Source organism: Mirounga leonina, unplaced genomic scaffold (assembly GCF_011800145.1).
Source record: "Mirounga leonina isolate KUSES-001 unplaced genomic scaffold, KU_Mleo_1.0 Mir_152, whole genome shotgun sequence".
NCBI lineage: Eukaryota > Metazoa > Chordata > Mammalia > Carnivora > Phocidae > Mirounga > Mirounga leonina.
The window spans coordinates 20,675,867-20,700,361 of NW_023270380.1; the positions used below are offsets into that span (position 1 = coordinate 20,675,867).

The following is a 24,495-nucleotide window of genomic DNA, read 5'->3' on the forward strand; positions in this document are numbered from 1 at the left end:
CCGTCTGAGGGCACACACCTGCTCACAGAAACACGCACCCGGCCCCCCTCACAGGCGGCATCTCCCCGGCCCAGCGCCGGGCCACGCAGAGCCCTCAGCAGGACACCGGGCCCTTCCCCGCCTTCCCCACCTTCTCTCTCAGATTTCCCTCCTCTGTAAATTCCCACACCCAGGCCACAACACCACCTCTCAGCCTGTCTAGAATGTTCTCCTACCACGGCTGAGGCCTACGCATTCTTCAAATCGTACCTCTGACATCATCTGCCGTTCGAATGTCCCCTGGACCCCAGAGTTTTCATTGGTTCTCCCCAGGCCTTTGTGCAGACCTCACTCACAGCCTCTCACACACTGTACCCTAGCGTGCTGATCTTGTTTCCAGCAGCTCCTGCCCCACTGAAAGCCCACAGGGCAAGGCACAGGCCTGCACCGGCTGCCATTATTCCCTGGGCCTGACACAGGGCCTACGCTCCAAACACAGCTGATGGCGTCTGTGAGAGGACCTCAGTATTGGTCCCGTGAAACGTGCCATCTGCAGGGCTGAGAAATCAATGTCACTGTTGACTGAAGGTATTTCTAGAAACTTTCTGAGATTTCTAAAATCCAATTAATTCCAAAACATATCTCCAAGAGATTAAAAAATGCAGAGATAAAATTCATATAAATGCTCATACTGAAATGTGTATCAGACCAAATTTCCAGTAAGAAAAAAATTAATGGAATCTCTATATAAAAATATTTTTAAAATCTAAAAAAAAATTTAAACATAAGAATCCCATTGTGTTCTCATCTTCAATAGCTATAAAATAAAATCTAGCAAAAGCAGTCTTAGTTAATGGTAGAATATTTAAAGGTTTCCTTCTACAAACGTATGCTTAATCTTGGTCAAGAAGAACAAAAGCAGAATATATTTACTGGCTATGCATATGATTTTCCTTTTTAAAAAGTGAATTTAAAAAATTATTTCCTATTTTCAAATGCCCCGAACCTTCCTCAAAAACAAATTGTGCAAATTTACCTCCACTAATCATCACAAGGACTAACTTTACATTTTATATAATCCACAACTATTATCTGCAAAACTGCTATAAATGTACTTGACAAACAACACAGGAATAAAAAATATCAGTCTGGATAATGCGATCTGAATGTGTTTAAAATCGAGTCTATCATTAGAGAAAGAGAAGAGATAAACTGTAGCATTTGGTATAGAAGAACGAAGGCTAATTCAACTCTTTTTCAAGAATATTAGAACATGTGATTTGTGTTTTTTAAATTCCAAATATAACTTGCTGTATTTAGCACCTCCTGTACTTTCCAGTATATTAGATAATTGCACGCCAAGTTAAAAACAAAATAAAGGAAAACATTCCTGCCACCCTCCCTTTTCATAAAAGAGATGGAAATCTCACACACACACAGAGCACCTTATAGGTCAGTATGAATAGCCCCAAAGAAAGTAGGTTTTTCTTCATTTAAAAAAATTTTTGAGGGTTTAGAGAACTCAGGGACAAGGGACAGGGGAAAGGAGAACAGTGCGATTATGGGTTTTGGCAAAAGAGACCGGCTAGTAACTTCAGACCCTGCTCTAGAGAACCGCATGGTGCCTCGGTGGCCCTGGGCTCTGACCCCCACATCAGAGCAGCGCTACGGTTTTCTCTGTGAAGGCACTGAGATTCTCAAGACGATTCTGTTTGAACAAAGGTGTGCATAACTTTAAAAAAAACCTGAAAATCACTCAGAAGGATAAACCAACATTCAGTGGATAATAACCATATTAACAGCTAAAAAAACAACAAAACAAAATGAACAGAAGTATTCAATATGAAAAAATGGTTTTAAAACATGGCAAATCACTAGGCAGCAGGAAAGACTGATGCCTGCAGTCACTTCACCTTTGGGAATGTTTGTTTCTGTTGCTTCTGATCAGAGGTTCATTGGGTATACTGTTTGCTTAGGGAGGGGACACCAAGTTAAGCTTTTTCAACGTGGCTCTGGCAGGAAGACAAGAGATGGTTTCAGCAAGAAACAGGCTGTGAACCCACAGCAAACGGCTGTGGAAAGGGAAGGTGCGCTCAAGATGAGAGGCGACATCACTGGGTACGTTTGTTCAGGTGGACGGACGAGCCACTAAATAATCCAGGGGGTGGGGGGGAGGACATTGTGTCCCACTGTGGAGATCTACAGAGAAAACTCTACCTTCTGATTCTCAGCACCCAAATCCTCCTGTGCATCCACTTCCAAGCCAGTTAATACCGTCAAAGATCAGAAATTAGTGCTTAACTACAGTAATTTAAGAGAAAAGTCATTTTCTAAATAAATCATTACCCGTGCTTTGTTTTCTCTGATGAAATTGCTAAAAACCAAAGTCTCCCCGCAGGGAGATGGTTAAGTCGGGCCCCCTGTTCCACCACTGTCCCCCTCCCCTCGGCCCACGGCATGACAGGCCCAGGCTGTGACACAGAAAAGAACAAATTTCGGGCGCCTGAGTGGCTCAGTCGTTAAGCATCTGCCTTCGGCTCAGGTCATGATCCCAGGGTCCTGGGATCGAGTCCCACATCGGGATCCCTCCTCGGGGCGAAGCCTGCTTCTCCCTCTCCCCCTCCCGCTGCTTGTGTTCCTGCTCTCGCTGTCTCTGTCTCTGTCAAATAAATAAATAAAATCTTTAAAAAAAAAAAAAGAAAAGAACAAATTTCGAGATCATCTAAGAAGACTCTATTAAATTTTTTTGCCTTACCAAAATGCTCGTAGCTAGTGAGAGGATGGGCGAGTTTCCCACTTGCCAAACTTTCTAGAATGCGAAAATTACAAGAGAATGTAACGTAGCCTCTCCACACTAAGACTCATTAATTTCAAAAGATGGAGATCAGAAGAAAAAACATTAGCACTTGCATTCTGAAAACAAACTATAGGACTACACACTGATAAAAACAATCCTTTCCATTGGGTTAAAAACAAATTGATGACAAGATAAGAAATAATCATTTTAACCACTTTAGTAACATTTAGTTCCTAATATCATCCATGGACACTCTTTTGAAGGTTTAGAAATAAAAATGCTAGTTCATTTCAAATATGGGGAAGCCAAAATGTCAGTGTCCTACATACAACCTCTACATTTTGGGTCTTTCATTATTTGGTATGCAGTTGGCGTCTTCGTAGGGTATTAAGAGCCACAATTCTAGTTTCTCTGCTATGGTGAGACCACAACAAGGGGGCATTCTACCCCTGCAGCAGAAAGCCGACACGAGACGGACATGTGGGCATTCAGAGCATCTACACCTGAGACGGTGCACACCCGAGGGCTTCTCTCTGCTACCCTCTGGACTTACTGACAAACCAGGAGCTCCAGAGGTTTCTCAAAACAGGTAAGATGTAAGAGCTATGTACCAACGCTTTACAGAAATCTTAATTTCCTCAAAAGAGCTCATATAAAACATCTACAGGCATAAAAAGGTGGTTTCGGCAAGATTCCAAAATGTCTTCTTACTCTGAAATTCGTATCTGAAATAGACTAACCCACGAGCTAGATGTTTCAACCCTTCTTAGAATAAGACATAGTATAAAAATTTAACATATCTATAACAGGTTTTGAAACTCTATACCTTCAACAAAATATCAAAAATTACTCTATCTCTCCTCTTAAAATATATAAATACATTTTGCTTATGGCACATTTGTATATTCAACATCACTACTAAGCACGCAACAAAAGCAAGAGAAATCACATTTGCATTGTTTTACATATAACTTATTTTTAGAATATAAAATCTATCTCTCCCCAAAGAGTTCACCACACATTGGCATTTTTCCTCTTCCATCTTGTGAACCAAAACTAAAAAACAGTTCATCTCTGATGCATACACAGATTTAAATCCTGGGTTCTTAAACAGTGAATTATTTCTGCCTCTCTTTTTAACCACCATGCAGTGTAAGAGGAGATGCAATTCATGGCTCGTACCACCTGAGGGCACTCCTAAAATCTTTAAACAACTTTCAGGATCAAGTTCTATGAACGTGGAGGAAGGGAATCCAGTCCTACTTGAAATTAATGGGCTCGGTAATGACTTAAAAAACATGTTTCAGAAAACATGTGTTTCTTCGTACAAGGGCAAGATGATACATACACATAACTTCTATCCACTGCATATTCTCTGAGCCTCACATCATGCAAGAAAAGCTGAGGTTCTAGAGCAGGAGGAGCATAACTATCTTCAAAAGAGAGGGTTAAAAATTGACTGACTAACCAATCTCATGAGATTATCCTTCTAGACCATATGTTTATCGTCAACAAACCAAAGTTTTGTTTTGAAATTCAAGAATTAACTTCAAATATATTTCACATTCACATATACATGGCACTTCGAGAAAACAAGTAAACCCAGACACCGTACCTGTTTCCTGGGAATTCAACACCTCTAAGGCATGCATCATGGCACTTGCGAAGACATTGGCATCCTCCTTGCTGCCAAAGTTGAGGCCATACACCTGTCGAGCATCTCGCCACTGGTGGAAGGTCTGCGTAGCCTGATTGTACTTCAACCCCTTAGGGATGGCACAATTTATCACCACCTGAAAGACAGGGATGCCTCACGGAGTCAACCTAATACTCAGCAGAATCAACAAACCCTGACTGGATGTACTCATTCAAACCTGTTCCTCACGGGCCTTGGCAAAAAAAAGGTTAAAAACCATTCCCTCTGGTAAAATCAGCCAGCAGAAATAACAGTCTGATGGAAGGTAAGCTGTCTGATGTTACAAAGGTCTGGCCTTAAAACAGTAAATCAACAGAAAAACAACAACAAAAAATCTACACCCTCATTAAATATATTTTAACATGCTTAACATGTGGCGCCGGCCACAGTTCTAGCATCACAGATCAGTTCTCGGGCTTCTGAATTTACATAAGCGGAGCTACACGGTACCTACTGTCAGTGTCTGCTCTCCGTTCCTCAGGACTGTTCGTGGGAGTCAGCTCTCCGTTGCACGCAGCTCTGGTTTATTCTTTTTCACCGCTCTGTGGTGTTCCATCGTACCAACCACGCTTATTTACCCATCCTCCCATTCATGAACATTTGCATTGCTTGCAGTTTGGCACTATTAAAAACACTGGTTATGAACACCCTACTAAATATTTTCTGCTGCACATGGGCACCCATTCTGTTGAGCGTATACCCAGGAGTGGAGTTGTCACAGGCCAAAGACATGCTCAACTTCAGCAGACAACTCCAAGTAGCTTTGCAAATTGGTTCTATCAATTTTCACTTCCATGGCAGCATACAACAGCTTGCGTAAGCACACATACAACATTACAACGGCAATTGTCTGCCTTTATCTGAGCACTTCTGGTAGGTATGAGTACCATACCACTGTGGTTCCAGTTGCATATATCCCTGATTACTAATGAGATTTAGTACTGTTCCATGTTCTAACGGTTATGTGGATATCTTCTATGAACACCTGCTTAAATTAAATCTCTTGCCTGTTTTTCTACTGAGCTGTCCATCTTTTTCTCTGCTGATTTGGAAGAGTCCTTTATACATTCTGGACAGGACCCCACCGCGGGTTATCCAGGCTGCAAATACCTTCTCCCAGGGTACAGCCTGCCTTGTCACTCCCTGAATGGTGTCTTCTGATGAATGCAAGTTCTTAACTTTTATTCAGTCCAAAGTAGTGATCTTTTCCTTTCATGGTTAATGCTTTTTGTAACTTGTTTAAAAAGTGCTTCTCAATTCCAAGACCATGAAAATATTATTCCATATTATTTTAGGAACTTTACTGTTCTACTTTCATAGTTACATCTCCTAATCCACCTGGAAAGTTTAGCCTCTGGTGTGAAATAAGGTTCGAGTTTCCTTTTCATTTCAATATGGCCATCCAATCAATCCAGCACGATCTATTAACTATGCTGCGGGCTTACTTTTTTCATAAATCAAGTGTCTAGATGGCTCTGTTGTTCTACTGGTCAACATGCCTATCTCTGAGCCAACATCACAGTGTCTTAATTACCGTAGCTCTACCCTAAACCTTGACTGCCACTAGAGTATGTCGTCCTTCCTCTGTCGTTCTTCACTGTTGCTGTGGCTAGCCTCAATTCCTAGTGTGCAGCTACAGTTTTATATTCAGATTATTAATTCTGCATGACTTACGCAATCTGCCTGTCTCCGCTTTTCACTGGAGGGTTCGGTCCATTTATTATGTTTCATGTAAATTATATATGAATTTGGGGCTAACTCCATCCCACCTTCTTTTTATTTTTTTAAGATTTATTTATTTATTTATTTGAGAGAGAGAGCACATGAGAGGGGGGAGGGTCAGAGGGAGAAGCAGACTCCTTGCTGAGCAGGGAGCCCGATGTGGGACTTGATCCAGGGACTCCAGGATCATGACCTGAGCCGAAGGCAGTCGCTTAACCAACTGAGCCACCCAGGTGCCCCTACATCCCACCTTCTTTAAGAGTGTATTATTATTACCCTTCTACTAGCTTGCTAGTTATACAAGCTTTCACTGCCCTAGAGAGTATGACATGCATCAACACCTCACTGTTACTTTATACAACAGATGATCACTGAAGATCTGCCCATATTTACACCTGCTGCTACTTTTTATTCCTTCTGCCCTTTCCAAGCTTCTGATCATGAGGAACACATTTCAGAATTTCAATTTCTTTCAATATAGATCTTGTGATGAATTCTCTCCATTTTTGTCAGAAAATGTCTTTAATTCACCTTCATTTTCGAAGAGGATTTTTATTACGTAGGCCACTTGTTTTCTTTCAAGCCCACTGTCTTCTCAGTTTTTGCTGCTTCTACTGAGAAGTCAGCTGACCATTTGCTGCAGCATCTCCAAGCTGTTTTGTCTTCACTGGCTGCTCACAGGTCTCACACTGCATTTAGTTTATAATGATTTCATATGATGGGTTTATATATGGTTTTCTCTGTATTTATCCCACTTAAGGTTTACAGCATTTCTACATTGATGTTCTATTGTTAACTTCTGAAAATTCTTTCTCGTGACCTCAGTTTTTCTTCTGTCCTAGTCTCTCCTCTCCTCATGCGTCCAATTACACATACATTATACTTTTCACTACATCCACAATCGTCTTTTTTCTCTTAATTGCCTTCATCTTTTTCACCACCCCCCATCCCTCCCCTCTGGCAATGCCCCATTTATTCTCTGGATTTATGAATCTATTTCTGTTTTCTGTTTTTGTTTTTTAGATTCCACATGTAAGTGAAATCATATGGTATTTGTCTTTTATTTCATTTAGTATCATAACCTCCATTTATTTCATTTAGTATCATAACCTCCAAATCCATCCATGTTGTTGCAAACGGCAAGGTTTCATTCTTTTTTATGGCCGAGTAATATTCTCTTGTGTACACACACCACATCTTCTTTATCCATGTGTCCATCAGCAAATACTTGGGTTACTTCCACATTTTGCCTATTGTAAATACTGCTGCAATAAACATATGGGTGCATATACCTTCTGGAATTAGTTTTTGTTTCCCCTGTGTTTTTTTATGTGTCCATACTTTTCCTCTCTCAGAATTTCTTAGTTTCAGTTTGAATATTTTCTTCTTCTTTTTGGGGTGGGGGGCATAGGAAGAGAGAAAATCCTAAGCAGGCTCCACCCCTAGCACAGAGCCTGATGCGGGGCTCCATCTCACGACCCCTAGGATCACAACCTGAGCCGACTGTGCCACCCAAGGTGCCCCTGAATATTTTCTTCTGACCTATATTCCGTTTACTGCTTCTCTTTAGCTGTCCCTAGTTGGCTGTAAAACCCACTAGCGAACTGTTAACAGCACTGAGCTTCCAATTCTGAAATTTCCATGTGGTTCTTTTTTCAAGTTTCTATTCTCTGCTGAAATTCTCAACCTTGTGCTAGTTGCTTGAATATGTTAAGGAGAGTTACTCTAAAGTTAATTCTGGATTCCCAGTGGGTCTGTTCTGTTACCACCCCTCTTGCCTCCTCACGAGCCTGGTGATTTTGATTTCATGCCAGACGCTGTGTGTGGACAACTGTACGGAAATTGTGAAGCCTACAATGACGTTATATTTTTCCAGGGAAGATTCACCCATTTGCTTCTGGCAAGCAGCTAGGAAAACTAACAATCTGAAATCACCTTAATCCCAGAATGAATGAAGTTATTAGAGGCTGGGTATCAGTTCCCGTAAAGACCAGCCTCATTCTGAGGCAAACCTCTTCCCAGGGGATGGGGCTTGGGGGTCCCAAATCATGGCCCAAGGCTTACCAAGAAAACCCTCCCTCATGAGCAGGTTCTAACTCCCGAGTTCTTGTTCTGCTAGTCCCAGGAATCCGCCAGAAGCTCTGCTTAGTCCCCTCCTTCAAAACTGAGACGTGCCTCTAGGTAAATAGAGGTCTGAAGCTGGGCTCACTTCTCTGGTTCTCTCTTCTTGCAGATTATGGACCTGTAATTCGTTGTCATGTAGGCACTCCAAACACTTTCCTCTTACTATTATTCTGTCCAATTGTGTTAGTTCTCAGAGAGAAGCTCTGTCTATATTACCTCATCCACCAATACCCAAACTTGAAATTATTTTTAAATAAGATGACCTCTTAAAGACATTATTCCAGACACAAACTGACAAATACTGTCGGACTCCATTTACCTGAAATACCTACAATAGTCAAATTCATTAAAAACAACAGGTGGAATGAAGGTTGCCAGGACTACGGAAGAGCAAACAGAGACTGTTTCACGGGTTCAGTTTCAGCATGGGAGGAAGATGAACAGTGGTGATGGTTGCACACCCATGTGAGTGAACCTAATACGACTGACTGAACTCTACACTCAGACGGGTAAAATGGTCAATATTACGTGATGTATATTTTACAATTTAAACAACGATGGCCTCTTGTCATGTGATGTTTGTACGTATCGGAGCGGGGGCCACAAATCATCATCAGAAAATTATAAGCCCCATTTGAAGGTGGATCTATATCCCTGCTTGGCAAATAATCTGAAAAGGTCGGGCAAAAACAGCGACATTCACTTTATCAATCGTTCAGCAACAGAATATTAGAAAAGAGGAGGAAAATGTTACTTAAATCATATTATGTAGATCATTAGTTCACTTCCACCACGGGGAGAGATTGAACGTGTTGATTCAACTACTTCATTTATTTCTAATTTTCAAGGATAGGCAGTACTGTACATAATCTCAAGAAACTTAATTTTTTATTTATTTTTTACATTTTATTAAGTAGGCTCCATGCCCAATATGGCAACTCACGAACCTGAGATCAAGAGTCGCAGACTCTACTGAGCCAGCCAGGCACCCCTCAAAAAACAAAAGTAAAAGGGAAAGCAGGTATGTTCACGTAAGACTAACTGCTTGCTGGAGGTCCACAAGGGATGCCACCAGATTTGGACTTGATCATCACCCTCAATACTTCCCATCTAATGAGCCTGAGTCTGGATGAATGGTAATGTTCTATCCTCCATGTGCTCACCCACTTCCAGACACATCCTAGCAGAGCAAACCATACACTGAGCATCTACTCTTCCTTGTCTTCTTGGCTCAGTATCTGATCCTGTCTATGAAGTCATTCACGACCCTCCCTCCCCATCTTCTCAACAAAATGACGGTTTCTGTATGCTGCACTGTGCTGCGAATTACATTTACCATAACTGAAACAACTCCTTCTTTACTGCAGCTTTCTTTCAAATGTAAGCACAGTGCTTAGAACACAATACACACTTAGAAAGTGTTAAGCAAAAAAAGGGGGGGAGAATATTTTAATACGTATGTATGTAATATGTGTGCATTCAATCTGAAAAATAAATGGGGGATGATTTTTTTTTAAAATGGCTCTCACTACAAAAAATTTAGATATTATTTAACAAAGTATAAAAACATGTTTCCACTTAAAACAGACTGATAACCACTAAAAAATGTAACGAGGTAGCAGTACCTGGCTCAGCCGGGTAAGCATCCAACTCTTGGTTTAGGCTCAGGTTGTGATCTCAGGGTCGGGTATTGAGCCCCGGGTCGGGATTCATGCTCAGCAGGGAGTCTGCTTGAGATTCTCTCTCTCCCTTTCCCTCTGCCCCTCCCCCCCGCTTCCTCTCTCTAAAATAAATAAATCTTAAAAAAAATCAAAAAAGGTTAACAAGATGGTCTGGAATGAAAGGAAACCAATTAGGGGCGCCTGGGTGGCTCAGTTAGTTAAGCGTCTAACTCTTGATTTCAGCTCAGGTCATGATCTCAGGGTTGTGGGATCAAACCCCCCATCGGATTCTCTCTCTCTTTCTCTCCCTCGGTCCCTCCCACCTCTAAGAAAGAAGGAAAGAAAAGAAAAGAAAAGAAGTCAACCATTTATCAGATATATTCTTAGGTACTTTGATACTTAGTATCTTTGATACTTTAGCAGTATCTTTGTAAAATATCTGCACAACACAGGTTTAAACTGTATGGGTCCACTTACATACGGACATTTTTTTGAAATAATCCAGTGCTGTAAATGTATGTTCTCTTCCTTATGATTTTTTTTTTTTTAAAGATTTTATTTATTTATTTGAGAGGGAGAGAATGAGAGACAGAGAGCATGAGAGGGAGGAGGGTCAGAGGGAGAAGCAGACTCCCTACCGAGCAGGGAGCCCGATGCGGGACTCGATCCTGGGACTCCAGGATCATGACCTGAGCCGAAGGCAGTCGCTTAACCAACTGAGCCACCCAGGCGCCCTTCCTTATGATTTTCTTAATAGCATTTTCTTTTCTCCAGCTCACTTCATTGTAAGAACACAATGCCTAATACACATAACATACAAGATAACGTGTCCATCAACTATTTATGTTATCGGTGAGGCTTCTGGTGAACTGCAGGCTATATTAGCAGGTAAGCTTTGGGGGAGTAGAAGGTTATACATGGATTTTCAACTGCACAGGAGGTGGTGACCCCTACCCCCATGTTGTTCAGGGGTCAGCTTGAACAACATTTTCAAATTGTTTATTGCTAGGTACACAAAAATACTAGTGATTTTTATAAACTGATCTTTTATCCAGCAAACATGCTCAACAATATTATTAGTTCTCATATCTCATCTGCAGATGCTCCTGGGATTTTTTATGTAGACAACTGTATCACCAAGAAATAAGGTCAGCTCTGTTTCCTCCTTTCCAAACCATAGAGCTTGGATTCCTTCATCTTCCTATCACTAGGTTACCTTCCCCTCTGCAATGCTAAATGCAAATGATTAAAGCTGAAATCCCCAAGTAATTCCCGAGTCTCATGGTAATCCCCTCCAACATTACACCATCCTGTAAGATGTTGGATGTATGTTTATACTATGCATTCTTATTAGTGTAAGAAAATCCATTTTTATGCCAAATGTGCTGAAAATTATTATGTATGGATTTTATAAAATGCTTTTTCTGAATCTCTCTCTTTTTTATAGGCTTTTTCCTGGTAAATTACATTAATTAATTATCTAATGTTAAACTAGCCTTGCATTACTGAGATGGAGACAAACCTTATTGGTCAAGAGGTGGTAATTTTTTCCATATAGATTGCTGCATTAGGTCTGCTAGTATCTTACTGAGGGCTTTTATATCTATAGGTCAATGCTCATACTGAGGCTGGCCTATAATCTTCCCCTCTCAAATTGTTCTATGTTGCAGGTATCAAAATTACAGTAGCCTCATAAAATACTATTCTTTAGAACCGTCTGTATAAAACAGGTAATATCTTAAAGGTTTTTAGATTTTGTTTATAAAGCTCTGGACACCCTCCCTCCTTGTTTTTTAGATTTGGGGGGCAGACTATTAATTATTGATATATTTTATGATTGTCGGGCTGTTTTTCTATTTTTCTGCCAGCCTTGGTAAATTATATTTTCTACAAGATGACCTATTTCTTGGCTAAAGCTGGTCATAATATTTTTTTTAAGATTTTTATTTATTAATTATTTGACAGAGAGACAGCAAGAGAGTGAACACAAGCAGGGGGACTGGGAGAGGAAGAAGCAGAAAAGCTGTTCATAATATTATAATTGATTTCCTTACTATAACTGTAACAATCTTTTTTAATCCTAATACTGTTTATTTGTAACTTTTCATTTTTTGTTTGATTCTGCCTATTTTTCCATTCAATGAAACGCTTTTGTGTTAATAATTCCCATTTCTTTTTTATTTATTTAATATCTCCTTTTATTTTTAGTATTTCCTCCTGCTTTCTTTGGGTCAAGCTCATTACATGCCATGAAGATCTGTCCAAAGAGCAGCTTAGATGTTTTACCGGTTTCTACATGTAACATCCTGTCACTCCAGTCGAAGTCTTTTATTTTCTAAACATTTTTTAATCTTCATAATGATTTCATCTTAGTGTCACAAATTATTTAGAAGTTTTTTTAAAATTTCCAAACATTCCAAGAAAAACATTCCATTTATCAAAACCTAGAAGTCATGGTTTACTTACGAATAAAAATTTCAGTGTTTCATATGAAAATTTCCTGACATATTTCTAGTTATTTTTTTCATTCATTCAGGCATAACTGATACATAACATTATATTTATATAATAATATCCAGGTGTACAATATAACAATTCAATCTAACTATTTTTAAATAGTCATTTTCTTTTCTACCAACATTTAGATACTTTTAGGGTCGTTCATCAGTACTATGAAATGACCAATGCATCAAATTTACCAAATGTATCGTACTGGTTTGACATGTTGTATTAAAAATGCTAAGCCATTTCTAGCAAGTTTGAGTTGTGCAGTCTTCACTTTCTTCTCTGTAATAGCATCTTTGGGAGTGTCTGATCTGTCTTGGGCCTGACTCATGCGGGGACACAGTGCCGGAGGGAGAGCCCTCTGCAGCACCTGGATTCCCGACCAGCAGCGAAGGGTCCTGGTACACAGACTGGGGACCAGAGAAGGGCTGAGCAATGGGGCGGAGAGCGGGGGGGGGGGGGGGACCGAGGAGGGAAAGGACAGGGCAGGGTGGGGTTCAGGGTGGCCAACAGAGGGAGAAGGGACCCTGCGAAGGCAGGAAGGGGGGCAGGCTGGGCAGTTTGCATTAAGCGGGGGAACTGCTCTATCCGCGGAACGACTCCACACTGCATGCGTTTCTGCAAGGTGTCCCAGGAGGGTCACCAGTGTCTGTTAATTTCCGGACCACGGTTGTGTAAATGAAGTTGGAGGCTCCCATCTTTCAGAAAGCCACACACGCCTTTGCCTCCCAGGCTGACGGTGTGTGGGCTGGGGTGGAGCCCCGCCCTGCACACAAACTGTGGTCTGAGCCCGACCGCTCACAGGCCCACAGCCACCACACACACCCATGACGAACCTGAGTCCCTAGGTGCTCGCAGTTTATAACCGCCACCCTAAAACACAGGGCTGCTGCAGTGTCCAGCTGCACACGACACCTCAGGGTGTCCCAGTGGAGACCTGTCTTTCTTCAGTTAAGGGCTCAGCTGGAAATCTGTTCCATTTTTCCTGCATGTGGCTAACACTGGTTGATTCCACCATCTTACCAGAACCAAAAGCATTTCATAAAGCTGTCCTTCAGAGAAGTTCTTGCTGCTATTAGCATATACTGAATGCTAGTAAGACCCCATCTACATTTTCCTCTATCTACTGCTCCTGGTCTGTTAAGGCCCAAGAAATCAACTCATCTGATAAATTCAGTGACCTTTCTAAGAAATCCAGGTCAGGGAATTAATAAAAGCTTGGTTTTCATCCTAGATAGGCATCGCAAAAGCCTAACTATTCCAACAACCTTAATACCACAATTTTTCTATCATACATGAATTCAACAGTATTTTCTGAAATTATTTACACTTTCAACTCCTTCCGCTAGCCCCACACCTTCGGCAGGAAATCAATTCCTTAAACATACAGTCTGCTCCTTAAGTGGTATTTCACATTTTTGTTTGTCCTAAATTTACTTTAGAGTCTCAAACCTAGTTAGCTGGCAGGCCAGAAGACCTCATGCATGTTCATAATTTAAAGTCTTACTTATATTTTTGTGCAATTAGCTCTAAATCCTCACCCTTAGGAAGGCAAACCGGTACCCAGTTCTCCCACACAGAATATGCTGAGTGCACCGGCAAAGCACGACTTCAGTTTACTATTTTACACGTCCTTTTGTGATTCTAGACAACTTTCAGTAAGGATTTAGCAGACCCTTACCTGATGGTCCTGAATCTTCCTGCCCACCACTCGGAACGTGTTGTTGCCTGTGTGGTGGTATATGTGAACCCTGCTGAACCCAGCTGAGCCGCCAGCTGGTACCCACTTCTTGTTGGCGTCATCATAAACCATCACAGCAGCTCTTGCCTGACAGATACTCTGTTCACTGCAAAAAATAAAACACGCAAACTTAAGATATTTGAAATATGCTAAGTTTCCCAAACAGCTATACAGAGTTAGCCAACAATCAGTGCTTTCCTGGGTGCTGGAACAAGAAAGACAGCGGCTTCCTGCCTTTATGGGCAGAGCCTGATGGGGAGAAGAGACCAAAAACCGAAGTATGATGAGGGACCGCAGGAGGCCCGGATCCACGAAGAGCACAGAGAAAGCAACACGAGAATTGTTTTCTAACTGAATACATTGAGTATCTAACACGCTCATGAAACTGAATACAACTACAAGTATAAATTAACCATCATTTGTTCAACTGCACATCTGTTTATAATACTGGTGACCTGTGATTACCCACTCTTTACTGGCAAGAGTAGTTTTACCATCAGGCTTGCTTCAAGTTCTACAAAACAAATTTTGATAAGCTCTATCTTCCCCTTGAAATATGGAGTGGCCACTAACAATCAATGGATGTGGCAATGGAACTAAGTCCCTGTTTCCACTTCGGCAAGACAACATCCTATGTCCTGAATTTCTTCATGTAAAAATGAGATAATTTCTAAAGATCCTTCTAGAGTTTTAATTCTAACCTTCATAGACAAATATTAAAGGAAAGGCTATTTCTATGCTAGAATCTAAATCTCAGCTTTGTTTCAACTATTTGTTACCAAGTAAGCCTGAGATACAGAAATAAAATGTAGAGATGATCTTAATTTCCTATTAAGTACTAGGTTCATCTTTTAAATATTCTATACTACTACTAGGGGGAAAAAGACTGATTTGAGGGGCACCTGGGTGGCTCAGTGGGTGAAGTGTATGCCTTCGGCCCAGGTCATAATCCCAGGGTCCTGGGATCGAGCCCCGCATCGGGCTCTCTGCTCAGTGCTTTATCTCTGTCAAATAATAAAATCTTTAAAAAAAAAAAAAAAGGCTGATTTGTATTTTATTACTTCATACCATATCTTATTTTTTAAAGAATCAAATACCAAGAGTGAGCAACAGAAGAAAACAGATATGTTGTGCTGACCCAACTAAAATAACACAATCTCCACAGTGAAGACTTACCTGATGCTTAAAGCAGAAGTTAATGGAGATGCCCCCAAGTAGCTCATCAACCTCATCCTTAACAAAAGCACCACTCATCTACCAATTTTAGCCTCAAAGATTTTAAACAACTAATCATGTGGGTTCCTGGCCAATGTCCTCAAAAACAAAAAGTCACTTTCAGGCCCTCTCTTCTTCCTCACACTCCTGCCCCGTCACGTGACTTGATGACAGAAGAACAGGGGAGACCCACAGGGGTCACAGTGCTGAGCAACAGTCACTTCAGAACATGATTATTTCTAATTTTCCATCAGAGAAACTTTACAAAAACTCGTAACAATATTTGTGCAGCACACACACTGAAATAGAGTGGTACTGTCTAAATTTTTATGTTGCACTGAAATTTCTTGGTAAACTAATCCTGGGAATAAAAACAAGTTAATGACAAAAGCTTGAATTATTTCTAAATGCCTGATTAAAGAGCACTTGTCAGCACAAAAGTTGAAATCTCTTCATCACTCACAAGAGAAATACTTGTGAAGTGACAGCATTTTCAGGACCTCACACAAAGATTATGTGAAACAAGCTAAGGCAAAGTGCCCCTTACAACATATCATCCAAGAAAGAAATCTACTACTAATCGTAAATAACAAAACAGTATTTTCCAGTTTTCAAAAAAATTAGTATTTTGGACACGTTTCTTAAGATTCATAATACAATGTCTCCTCCAGAAGTCCCAGTGGGATCATAGAAGCCAAAGCAATAAACCCCCTTTTGCTGTAATTAAGTCATTCCATGATTAAAAAAACCAAACCAAAACAAAACAAAACAAAAAAACCTTTTAAATACACATAGGAAATCTAAAACCAAGAGAGTTAGACATACTGTCCCCACTTTTTCCTCCATTTTTCTCCACCATTGCTCTGGAGTGGGCTGCTGGAGACATTCCAAATAGTGAAGCACACAGTTAACTCAACAGCTTTAACTAATCCTTGATTAATCAAGATACATACAAACTACTTAGCAATCAAATGTCTGGTCACTTCCATTTCCCTAGGAAAGCTATCACCACAGAAACAAAGACAAAGAGACATATCCAAGCAGCCAAGAGAGGACAGAAATGCCAAACAAAATTAGTTGACTAGTTTTCTAACGAAGATGAAAAGAAATCTTCAAAATGAGATGCTAAAAATACAAACCCAGCTCTAAGCGAAGCCAAGAAGCACAAAGAAAAGCCAAAGATTAAAGAGAAGAAAAAGTAACAAGGCTGTGTGGCAAGCTGTGAGGGACAGGTTATGCCTGAATAACTCTGTCGTCCTAGAAGCCACAGCAAGGCCCAGACAAGAAGGGACAGCATCACCCGCTGGGGTCCTCAGTGACAAATGCAAGCCAAGTCCTTCCAATTCCATTCCACAGCATCTGAGGACCTCTCCTCACCAGACAGACATCTGTGTTGTAATAGAAATTACCTGCTTTGTCCCAGCTCCAGGCACAGAGATCCTAAAACCCCTGGGGTCTCCCAGGCAGTAAGAGTGTCTCGGGTGTGCTCATCAACAGCTCTATGCTTCAAGATGGGGGCTGGCTACCAGAAATACCATGCCATGCTTAGAGGGTGGAAATTTTCAGTTCCACCCTACCCCTCGCCTCTGGGGAGGGAAGAAGGGCCAGAGAAAGGGTTCACTCACCAATCGGCAATAGTGTCCTCCATCATGCCTACATAATGAACCCTCCCTCCATCAAAACACCCCAACGAGCTCACACCACAGGGCTAGCGGGGTGGCAAGCCGGTTGAGGGCATGGAGGCTCTGTGCTTGCCCCATACTTTGCGCTATGTGTCTTTTCCACCCAGTTGTTCCTAAATTATATCCTTTACTGAAAACAAACAAACAAAAACAGTAACAGTAAGCAAAGCAGTTTCCTGAGTTCTAGGAGTTGTTCTAGCAAATTACTGAACCTGAAGGGAGGTGGGAGGAACATCAGAATTTGTGGTCAGCTAGGCATTAAATGTGCGGGTAGCCTAAGTACCCCATCAGCAGCTGGTCCCTGAAGTGGGGCCAGTCCCAGGGGACTGAGCCCTTAACCTGTGGTGGCTACGCTAACTCCAGAGAGTCAGTGTCAGTTGGTACTGGAAAGAAGTGGCGGTTGGTGTGAGAAGAAAACCACACATATACCAACTCTGATTACAGGTGTGCATAAAACAGGCCAGTGGCTCCCAGTTTTGGATTTCATGAACCCACAGACTTCAAAAATAGGCTGCAGGAATCAATATAGAACTGGTTGGCAATATTTTGGTCTACTTGCCAGGGAGGAGATGAGGGAGGGAGGAAACACCACATCAACTTACTAAAATGAGGATACTTTGGAATTTAAAAATCTCAAAATAAAAATCATGTAATGTAATGTAATGTAAATGTAATTGTAACAACTAGCTTTCTCTAAAATTCTCTACGTAGGCCACTTCCCCCCATTTCTCCCTGGTCCTGGTGAAATACTTAACAAGGGCCTTAAAGTTAAGACTGGCCTCGGTCCCAACAGAGCCACCCGTATACTGAGGTGTGTGCAAGCGATGGAGCGATGACAGACAGCCTACAGGTTCTTCTGATAAGAATTTCCAGCTTTCTCTAGGATCTTTAGCTGAGAAAGTCAACGGGTGAGCTTGCAAACTGCTGAAATTATATATACATATGCACAGTTTCTCAGGGAAAAGTGAAATGGAAGGCAGGCAAGATTTAAGTACCACAGCTACTGAAGAGTCAAAAAGAAACAAAAATGTTTAAGAAAATGCAGATCTAACAAGCACAGCAAAAGAGACAAAAATGTTATGATCCTCTAAACAGCCTTCTATCTGTGTTGTAACAAGTCTAAAAAATAAACAGCTAGTCAGTCTTCAACATTCTGAGTCAGTAAAGGAACTGCACACGAGATTAAATTAGTAAATTACTGTAGTTTTGTGAAGATCAGGAAGGAAATCAGTTTCACTTTATGACCAAATGCCATTGGTACACATGGCTGACTATACTTCATCTTCCTGATACTAATTTTGCTCTTTTATTTACTTACTGCCCCACAGAGGCTCACCTGCGGTAAACTTCCCAGGTCTGCACAACCTCTACTATACTACCAACCACCTTCAGAAGGAGAATTCGCATCTTGTCTGTTGTGATACTGAGTCATTCCACAAACTAAGATGTAATTCAGAAGATAAAATATTAAATAAAATTAGACAAGAAAGTTGGGAATTTTAAAGATAGGATTTCTGTCTTATGCACTGATAGCAACTTTTGCTCAGGTCTGAAATGTTATAACATTCCCAGCATTAAAGACACTTAGAGTAAAACCATGTTAGATTTCAGTTCAATGCCACAGACACTGCTCACACCCATAGTGCACAGGCCTGGGGCACAGAATGAACGGGCGCTAGGCCATCTAGTTATAAAAGATTATGCATCCCAACTGGAATAATAAACATATTTTTCCCTAATAGGAAGTAAACAATAAATAGCATGTTCTATATTGTGTAAAGCGCTCATAGAATCACAAATCACACTCAGTTCACCACTGCGGGATCTGGCCACCCTGCAAACCCAGGGGTCATTCCAGAACCTCCCCCCGCCCCCGCACCCTCATCTGCCCAGGCCCTCACCTAGTCATCACAACCTGCCAATCCTAATTTCTCATGACTTCCTTCCTTCCTTCCTTCATTCCTTCCTTCCTCCCTCCCTCCCTCCCCTTTGCGTCACAATGCTCAGAAGCTCTGGGCCCTCCCTAGTTTTTTTACTGGATTATTTCACCAATCTCCTAACTGGTATTTCTAACTGCACTCTTACTCCCTCCCCCTTTTTCTAAGTCAAACTGGATCATGTCACTCTCCGGGTGAAGACATTCCAAAGACTCATTTCAGGATAGACTCTGGCTTCCAAACACGGCAGACAAGGTCCACTGTCTTCCTTAATATCCTATCTTTCTTTCAAATACTTATTGATGAGTGCCGGGTACCATTCCAGCACCCTAGTGCTGGGGGCACGTCAGTGCTCCAAACCTTCCAAACCCCAACACCACAGTGACAATTATGCCGTACTTGTCCATATGTCCACACCCTGCCCTTGCCTTTCCCTCCACCCATCTGCACGCTTCCTCTTCCCCAAATACCTTCTGCCTAATACTCAGCCGTCCCCCACATTTTAAACCCAAGTGTCACATCTTCTTGAAAGCTTTTCCTGCCCCACACCCCCAACAGAACTCATTCTCTGTGTTCTCACAACACACTCCACACATCACCTCTCCACCGGCGTCATGTTAAACCCCTGCAGGGCTGCCACTGTATCTTTTCTTCTCCCCTCGTGAAGACTGGTTAAAGCAGTGAGAGACAGTAACTGCAAGAAGTAAAAAGACTATCTGCCAGCTTTGAGTAAGAACCCCAAAATATGCCGGGGAAAGTCCCCTTTCTGACTTCCAATGGACAACCATCAATACCCATCAATAACACCATCATTAGCACTCAAAAGCCATGGCCCTATGCTCTTCTGCTCCCAGCAGCTGGCCAGTGCACTTACCAAGAGTCAGCTGCATTTGTGACCGAGTGTGTTCACTCTGATTGTGCAATTTACTAAACTGATACCCTGTGAGTATATAGAAATTCTATGAAATTAGGTTCAATGTTTTGGAAAGTTTCTCCCAAGGTTAGAGTCACTGAAGAGCTGTGAGCCACACATATAGGGTGGAGGGCTCGACCAGGTCTGGTGAGGTCTACAGTCAGAAGACTTCGTGTGCGTCTCTGTTCTCCCTCCACTTCCAAGAAACCAAAGCTGCAACTCAAGATAAGACACGGGCCTGCCTTAGGAAAGAAAAATAATGTAGAATTCTCATCACCACACCAACAGTAAAGCTTACCAGTAAAAGGCTACAGAATTAACATATATACTATAAAGGAGACTGAAGCGTTTAAAGGCATAAATCATTTTTAAGGACACCAAACTTGAACGAGTTCAGTGACCCAACCTTCACAACCAGGACAGGTCACACCGGATTCGAGGGCTTCCACTACAGGGCACATTTATGAAATGCTGATGAAGCTCTTCTCCTTCATATTCCATCCAGGAAAAAAAAGAACCACCTTACAAGACTCAGAAGGAAAGTTGCCTGCTAGTAACAGGCGCCGCTGAGGGACCCAGGAAGGAGGTGAATGCTGACAAACACAAACACAAGGAAGGGCAGCAGACAATCTGTTTTCTGCAAGACAAGAAAACCATCTGGGAGGCAGCAGCTCCGCATATGTAGAAAGGCAAAACTTCCCGTAAAGACCACACAGGCGTACACCACTCTTCTAAGAAATACTAAAGTTAAAAAGGGAAAACATCAACGTGTCACCACCAAACCCTTCATCCCGCAACATCTATGTTCATGTGTGAAGTCCAAATGCAATCTAGTATAATAACTGATCCACAGTCACCAAAGGAAATGATCAGTCTATCTAAAGCAAAACAGCATGTTTTAGAAAATGTTTCAGCAAATTTGTTAGGTTATCCTGTAGGATGAAAAAAAAATCTCTTAAAATGGGGAGAAACCATTGAGTTGGATAAAATGTAGAAAAAGTACCTTCGAGGAGGCACTCACTGCATACAGCTGTGTGTGTTCAGAAGTAAGGAGGGCAGCCCCCAAAATCCCTATGGACTATCTGGCTTTAATTATGACTAGCTCTTACTTGAGCAAGTCTAGAACGTGCACGATCCTATCAATGCAACAAAAAAAACCAGCTCGGTCCACAGCGCAGCTGGAGAGAGAGCAGCAAAGCGAATGAAAAGGCCCAGCTCTGGAGTGCTCAGAACCACAGGGGAGGAGGAAGCAAGGACGGGAGTTACAGGAGTCTGTGGGGAGAGAAGAAAATGAAGCAGAGCTGCGCGACGTTATGGGAGCAGCAGGACGGGAAAGAGCCCAGATGGGAGCCTGCCTCAGTGCACGACTCAGGCTGGGCACACGGAAGGAGACCAGGCCTCACTGCGAAGGAGCGCAGGCAAATTCAAGCCCTCCTGCCTCCCCCAGGGTACACAAGACGACTAGGTACCCGAAGTAAAGCAAATGGTATTTTTCTAAAAATTAAAACCAACTGCTTCAGGAGACTGTGCTTTACAACTATCTATAGACAAGTATTTAAATCCTAACAAAATCAAGGAGGGAAAATGTACTAATGGCACTACTCTCTGGTATCTAGTACAGGCTGACACATCCCCTCTTAAAGTCTAGGTCATAAAGAATCCAAATCACTTTACATCATCAAAGAACTAAAACCCAGACACATTTTGGTGACAGAGATCACTAATTACTGAGCCAGTGCTGTGGAGAAAATGACACTAATAAAAACATGACTATATGAATACATCACAAAGTGTCACACACTGTCCTATGCGCTTTGCCTTTATTAATTCATTTATCTATTTACCATCCTTACTGGGTAGATACTTGTCAACCTCCCCATCTTACATGTAGGGAACTGAGACGGGGCAGAAGTGGGGTTCAGAGCAACGACTCGCGACCACTCTACTTGAATAACAGAGTCTAACCATCAATTACATTAGTTCATAAAACTACCTCCTCAAAGTGTTCTACTCTTTCCACATTATTCTTCATGTTCTACTTAACGTGAAGCTAAGGGAAGAGAACCTGGATACAACAGACTCTTGAACAACATGGGTTTCAACTGTATGTGGATTTCTGATGGACACAGAGCAGTCCTGCAAGTGTTTTCTCTTCCTTATGAGTTCCTCAACATTTCCTTCTCTCCAGCTTACTTTATTGTGAGAACACAGTGTACAATTCATAGAACATACAGAATATGTGCTCATCAACTGTTCATGGTATCGGAGGCTACCGGTCTACAGGAGGCTATCGTAGTGAAGTTTTTAGGAGTCAGAAGTTATACATGGATTTTTGACTACGCAAGGGAAGAGCACCCTAACCCCATGTTGTTCAAGGTCAACTGTTCATACAATGGAATATTAGTCTTCAAAAGGAAGGAAATCCTGACACCTGCTATAACATGGATGAACCTTGAGGACATTATGCTGAGTGAAATAAGCAAGACACAGAAGGACAAATATTGTGTGATGCCATTTATGTGAGGCACCCAGAGCGGTCAAACTCACAGAGACAGAAAGGAGATCAGTGCTTGCCAGGGGCTGGAGGGGGCGACAAGTGAGGAGTGATTCAATGGGTCGAGTTTCAGTTTGGGACGATGACAAAGTTCTGGAGATGGATGGCAGTGATGGTTACATAATCATATGAATGTACTTAAGGCCACTGAACTGTACACCGAAAAAGGATTAAAATGGTAAATTTAGTTATGTGTATTTTGCCACAATGAAAAAGAAATCTATAATAGCTTTAGCTATTAAGGAAATGTAAGAAAGTATCTTTTGTCCATCAAAGAATAAAACTGTATTTATTAATCTTACTTGCATTTGGTTAAAGGTTGTATCTTAACACAAGTTTTAGGAAATCAGTATTAATAATGAAAACAAAGATGGTATTTTCTAGAATGAATCTAACTTGTTATAATAAGAATTAAAGTTTTGTACTCTCCTTTGAGATACTCTGCTACTCTGATTTCTTTCTTTCTATAAGACTTCTGTTTGGGTTGTTACTGACGACCCATTACCTCCTTGTTGTAAACTCAGGCTTTAAAATCTCTCGCTCGTGTACATTTCCTGCCCCTGCTATAACTACACACTATGAGAAACAATTCACATCTCCTTACCTCCTTCCAACAACGACCAGACAGGGGGCTCCCAGTGCCCCCCACCTCCTGCTACTCATGCCCTTGTGTGATCTTCTCCCACTGTCTCTGGGCAGGACCCAGAGACCTGCTTCTATTCCTTGGCAAAAGTTATGGAATGTCACTTCCAAGGTTAATTTACAGAAACAGTGGCTTCCATTTGTGGGGAAGGCCCACATGACAAGGCCACCCGCCAGGAAGGAACTGACCCCCTCAGTCCAACAGCCCACAAGCAACTGAATCCAACCAGTAACTCTGTGAATAAGCCTAGAAGATTTCCCAGGGGTGACTTGGGCCAGGACTGCAGCCCTGGCCGGCATCTTGACGGCACTTGCTGAACAACTCGTACCCAGATTCCTGATCCACAGACACCGTGTGGTAATGAACATGTATTATTTTAAGCCACTGAAGTTTTGCTGTAATTTTATTGTACAGCCATTAATAACTACTATACCACACGGACCGGACACCCTCTTGCCTGTCCCTAAAACCTTAAACTTTTCCCCCATTATATTAGTTTCAGCTGTACATATGATTCAGTGTTTGTATATACGGTGAAAGTGACAACAATAAATCTAGTTGACATTCATCACCACATATAGTTAAATATATTTGTTCTTGTGATAAGAACTCTTAAGATCTATTCTCTTAGCACAAATGTACAAAGTATTTCTTAAAAGCCAAGATAATCTCAAACTCATATGCCCCATGGCACTTAGCAGATGACAGACACACAGGGCACATATTCTTTAGCTAGCCCCCCATCTCCTTAAATTGAACTTGCATTGTCAAAGATCAATTCTCAATGCACCAGCAAACCTAAAACCTCATTAACAGCATGAGAGCTCACACAAAGTATAGACATTTAGAAACAATCACAGAAGGGAAAAATATGTGGAGACACTTCACCTGGCAACACATACCTTCACTGTCCTAGCAAATCTTCCCATTAACAAGAAATCATTCTCAGAACAACTGATTAGAGCTTGAAATATTTCACCTTTTTCCTGAGGCTTTTTGCCTCACATTCCTTTCATCAGGTTATATAGCAAAGCAGCCCAAAGTACTTCCAAGCACTGCTTGAGTTAAAAATACCCAGGGGATGCCTGGCTGGTTCAGTCAGAGGAGCATGTGACTCATGACTCCTGATCTCAGGAGTGTGAGTTCAAGCCCCACATTGGGCGTAGAGATTAAAAATAAAATCTTTAAAAAAAATTTTTTTAAATAGCAAGTATGGCTGATTTTAGCTATAAAGACTCCAGACAGGGCCAGGCTAGGCCAGACTTGGAAGTAAAAACAGGTGTGGGGCAGGGGTGGATGCGGTTTCACTTATTTCTCTTTATAGTC

At 41.6% G+C, this 24,495-nt stretch overlaps 1 protein-coding gene across 8 annotated transcripts in view; it reads right to left on the reverse strand.

Moving 5' to 3' along the window:
• The window catches only part of ENAH (ENAH actin regulator), a 136,279-nt gene that overhangs the window by 55,844 nt on the left and 55,940 nt on the right, over positions 1 to 24,495 (reverse strand). For 5 of the 8 annotated variants that reach the window (XM_035008677.1, XM_035008674.1, XM_035008671.1 and 2 more), the window contains exons 1-2: positions 14,166 to 15,032; positions 4,392 to 4,569 (exon numbers count right to left, since the gene is read on the reverse strand). In XM_035008677.1, coding sequence (XP_034864568.1) covers positions 4,392 to 4,569; positions 14,166 to 14,606 — 619 coding nt within the window. In that variant the 5' untranslated portion in view covers positions 14,607 to 15,032. Of the gene's footprint in view, positions 1 to 4,391; positions 4,570 to 14,165; positions 15,033 to 24,495 lie in introns of those variants that run through there. The other 3 variants (XM_035008678.1, XM_035008675.1, XM_035008676.1) reach the window with 1 other exon arrangement.